Here is a 4,944-nt window from a genome sequence, read left to right on the forward strand (position 1 = left end):
GGCAAGCCAACGAAAGGGAAAGCATTGTACCAAATTCTCATAACACTTGGATTTTGCACTGTACCAAATTCTGAATTTTGCATAACAGCATGCGGTACAAATTCTGAATCTATTCACAGGATATATTCTAAATCTTACTTGATAGCTTACAAAGCAAAACAACATACATAAATGATTCCTTCACAAACTAATATCTTGAGGATGCTTCTTCTTCTCCTGGACAATCATTTCAAAAAAGAGGGAGACGACAAGGTAGAACAGAGCAACCACAAGGCGGAACTGCAATTTCTGAATCTTCTTCTTGAGGACATTAATTTCTCCATGATGATTGACTTCCAAATCACACACATACGCATCCAACATCTTGTTCTTTGACAACCTGGCATTGAGCAAATCATTTTCATTCCTCAGACGTTCCTTTAGTCGACAGAGCAACATATTCATAGATGGAGTGTGTGAATCATCATCCAGAGAAAATATCTGCAGTCAACTCCCTACGCACTGAGAACGAACAATTAACAACAAAATTAGAAGCAAACACATCAGAAGCAACTGATTAACATACATAAATTTAATTTGAAACAATAAACAGGCAGAGAAATACCAATGCTTTGCCATAGTTGTGGTACCTCCTCCCTGGGTTCTTCGGGCTCCATGAGATCCACCTAGGGGCTTTCATCTGACAACGACATAATTGCGGCGGCTCGTACTCCATTGGGCCCTATCGGTAAGGAACCGAAGACTGCGATGGTACCACCGTGCGCTAGGACGCCCGACTCGTGAAGGAGCTACCCGACGACGCCATTGCTTCCGCTGATCGACGACGAGAGGCGAGCAAGAAACAAGTGAATCTGCGCTTCTATTGGCAAAAAAAGTGAATCCGCGTCTTCTGTTGAGGGTTTCGGCGGCGCAATTGGGGATTTTGCGCGAGAGAGAAAGGAGAACAGAGAGAGAAGCAGGGGGATGACTGACTAATGGGACCCACAGTAGCCTACTCAGCGTTTTGTGTCCAGTTAGCCGTCTCCTGTTTGAACAGTGCCACTCAGTCAAAAGGAGAAAATAAAACACGAAACCCTCGACACCCATTTTCCCCCAATCCCCAAATCCTCCATGGACGAACACGCCGGCGGCCGCCGCCGCGCCGATCCGCCTCCGTGGTCTCCTCCGCTTCAGCTTCCCCCAGACGACATGCTCCTGGAGATCCTCCTCCGCCTCCCGCCGGAGCCCATCCACCTGTTCCGCGCCTCCTTCGTCTCCAAGCACTGGCGCGGCCTCGTCCACGACGCCCGCTTCCGCCGCCGCTTCCGCGAGTTCCACGGGGGGACGCCTCCCATGCTCGGCTTCTTCAACAGCTGCCCAGGGGCTCCCATCTTCGTCCCCACCTCCGGCGGCTTCGCGCTCTCCACCGCTAACATGTCCCTCGATTGGCGGGCCCTCGATTGCCGCCACGGCCGCGCCCTCCTGCACAACTACGGTACCAGGACGCTCCTCGTCTGGGACCTCATGACCGGCGACGAGCGCTACCTACCGTTCCCCACGCAAGCCCATCTGGAGAACGTCCATTACAATGGCGCGGTTCTCTGCGCGGCTGGCCACACGGGCCACGGGGACTGCCATTCCTGCCCGTTCCTCGTGGCATTCGTGTTCAGCAGCTACAGATATTGCATCACCTCTGCCTGCGTCTACTCGTCCGTGACCGGCGTCTGGGGTGAGATCACTTCGATTCATACACCAGATTCATTAGTTGATGCAAAGCCGACAGCTCTGGTTGGAAACACACTCTACTGCCTGTTGAGTAATGAGGATAGCATCATTGAGTTTAATTTGGATAAGAATAGCTTGGATTTAATTGAGGTTCCATACGGTGGAAATTTTATCATCACACTGGCACAGGATGGTCCTCTAGGTTTCGCCAGTGTTGATCGATTCAGCCTACATTTGTGGTCAAGGGTAGCTAGCATCGATGGGGTGGCATCATGGGAACATATCAGGGTCATTGATCTGGAGAAGCTTTTTGCGCCACAAGTATTGGCAGCGTGTATGGATCGAATGTGGCCTGTTGGCTATGCTGAAGATGCGAATGTGATCTTCATTCATGTGTATCCTCGCACCTACATGATCCATCTCAAGTCCATGCAGATTGAGGGGATTTTAGAGGAAGCAACTGGCTGGTCCATTTTTCCTTATGCAAGTTTCTACACTCCAGGACCAGGTATTTCCATACTTTTTGATGCTGCATAGTTTAATCTCCCAAAATATATCTATGTTGTAGATGTTTTCAAGTAAATGGGCCATTGTTTTGTATAGTTGACAAGTTCTCATGAAACTTATTTCGAAAGAACTGATTAATTAAATGAGGAACCATTCATACTCTGCAAATGTTGATTCCCACATCCTCCTAGCTGCTGCTGGTTCTCATGTTCTCCTCATTAATGTGGTTTTCTTATCAAACTAATCACTGTTGTTCCCATTTTCCAACTAATTGTTCATGTGCTGGAAAATGACTCTGTTAGTCTTTCACAACTTAAACAATGTATAGGAAGTCCTGTCATTTTTACTTGCAAGTGTTTCACATGTTTTTGCATCTGTACCCCAATCCGACGATTTGCTTGTATCATAATTAATGATGAACTAGTTTATTTGTAGCATGGAGATAGCAGTTTCTCGATGCCCTCTGTTAGGCCATACATATTTAGACATGAACAGTCAGGATGCATATAAATTTAGGCAACGTGGCATATTTCAACAGTGCTTCAATATAGCTGTTTCCCAGCAGCAATTTATAGTTGTTCTGTTATTGTGGCCCTGCTGCGGCACATAATAATATATACTGACAACCAATTACCGAGTCAATGCAGAACTCTTTTCTCTTTCAGTTTAAGTGTTGTATTTAGGTTGGTATGTTTGTTTCTTAGTTCTGTACTCCGGCATTATTTGTTCAGGTGAATAAGAAAAGGGCCCACTTCCCGGTATCCCTTGATTTCCTTTGCTGTATTGTGAACATGGAATTTAAATGTTTGTATGCTCTGTTCTTTTCTCTGGATTTATAGCAATGAACAGGCTCATGCCAAAGCAATTCTAAAATGCTTCTTGGTCAACTAAATCACTCGATATATTACATGTGCACCGTGCCTTGATGAATCATTTGAATATTGTATTACATGTGATTCCTTGACTGTTCAAAACCTTGTAGCAAAACTTTTCTCAGTTGTTTTATTGCACACCATTGCCATTGGTCTATTGACTCATTCTTCGTAGGAATCACCACTGGTGGTGGAGATGATCAAGTTGAACTGTTAAATGGCACTTGAGATGATTGGGCTTTCACATCTTCTGTCATGCTTTTTTGGCCTAAGAGGTGATGTAATAATATCTCTTACCACATTTCTGTTGTTTTGCTTGCATGATTTGATAATTTTGGGGTTCAATGGATCAACATTATTCTCAATTGTGCAAGTGTTACACCGAATGCAGTCTGATCCTTTTTTCCCCTGAACAAGGTGGTCATTTTTCCCTTTTTCCTATAGGAATCTTTATCCATTCTTTATATCCCAGATTTTATCCATTTTTTCTCTTGAAGCCTGCATCTGCACACTTCATTCTGCTGATGTGCTAGCTAGCTTGATGGTTGATGCAGTCTATCATGTCGGTCAGTTTTATATCAACTCTCGTATATACATTTGACTGGAAGATATATGCTAGTATGGTATGGTTTCAATTTCGATGAATCGCAACGTGCTAGTAATCTTAAGCCGCAGGTATAAAATAGAAACCAAATGTTTCTTCTACATATGGTGCCCCGGCATTTAAATGGTATATACCTCTTTCCTGTACAAATGTACCAGTACCCCCGAAATGACTGGGCAGTACATGTTCACCTCTGGTGGCCTACCATTTGTTTGATTGTTGCATGTGAACTCGTAAAAACTATTTTCCTATTACTGTTTTAACTTTCAGATATTTTTTGCAATGTCTTTCTTTTACCCCTCACGAGTAGTTGGAAATTGGCTCTGCTGATGAGATCTCTTGGTGTTCAGGTACCTAGGATTATTGGTTGCCGTGATCCTGCAACTACATGCAGAAACAATTTACTCATGCTGGTTCTTCAGTATTTTGTAAACGTCGACAGCTCAATGTGGCTGTAAAGAAATTCGTACAAGTTGCCGAATGTGGTGCTAATCTTACAAAATGTGCTGAATTTTGAATGTTATCTTTGCCAATTACTATATGTGGTAACAAACCGGCAGCACTTGGTAAAAATTATTTCATACTTCTGAATATTGCTGTTGAGAATATGACATTTGTTTGGCCTATATGTCGTACTTCAGAAAATTATGTCATACAGCACTTCAGAATATTTCTGTACGTGTTGTCTGTTTGTGTCTTCAGTAATGTTTTATGGCACATTTGTGCCGAACCGATTTGTCAGGTTATCTTCGGTCTGTGTTCCTTCTGTATACATATATGTAACGTGTTAGGTTCAACTCTGCAATTCGTCAATGTGATGACATTCTAGGCAAGTGGTTGTGATGCAGTTCTCTTAGCCAATTAAAACCCTATCTTTGGATGATGATGTTTTTCGCTGATAGAAGGCCAGCTCTTCAGATATTCTTGATGGTTCAGACTCTGTGAACCAAAGCACTATCTAGAATCTGGAACCAGAGCAGACCAAGCTTCGAGTCTTTTGGAAGAACAAAATCCGTCGGTGTTGATGGAAAACCTTTACTGAGCTTGTCACTCTAGATGGTAGAGTACACACTATTATAGTGCTCCTTCACTGATCTTGCCTAGATGGAACCAAATGTTCGGCCGCCACATTGCTTGCAGAGCCAAATCCGAAATGAGTTTGATTCATGTGCATACCAACTTCAGGATACATCATCATGAGCAGAAGATTCCTGCACCCCCGACCACCTGAATTTCAAAAGCTAGCCTTGGGCACCT

The 4,944-nt window shown here is 43.8% G+C and overlaps 1 protein-coding gene across 1 annotated transcript; it reads left to right on the top strand.

The window, feature by feature from the left end:
- Positions 1-1,067: 1,067 nt before the first annotated feature.
- Positions 1,068-4,423, top strand: LOC119312752. The gene is made up of 3 exons (XM_037588509.1): positions 1,068-2,212; positions 3,259-3,358; positions 4,038-4,423. The coding sequence occupies exons 1-2, from the start codon at positions 1,111-1,113 to the stop codon at positions 3,309-3,311; spliced, it is 1,155 nt and encodes a 384-aa protein (XP_037444406.1). The 5' UTR covers positions 1,068-1,110; the 3' UTR covers positions 3,312-3,358; positions 4,038-4,423.
- The last annotated feature ends 521 nt before the right edge of the window (positions 4,424-4,944 follow it).

Source organism: Triticum dicoccoides, chromosome 5B (assembly GCF_002162155.2).
Source record: "Triticum dicoccoides isolate Atlit2015 ecotype Zavitan chromosome 5B, WEW_v2.0, whole genome shotgun sequence".
NCBI classification, from domain to species: domain Eukaryota; kingdom Viridiplantae; phylum Streptophyta; class Magnoliopsida; order Poales; family Poaceae; genus Triticum; species Triticum dicoccoides.

Coding starts and splice junctions, on each gene's coding strand:
- LOC119312752 (XM_037588509.1), top strand. CDS start 1,111: ATGGACGAACACGCCGGCGGCCGCCGCCGCGCCGATCCGCCTCCGTGG. Junction 2,213..3,258: donor TTTCTACACTCCAGGACCAG/GTATTTCCATAC, acceptor CATTCTTCGTAG/GAATCACCACTGGTGGTGGA.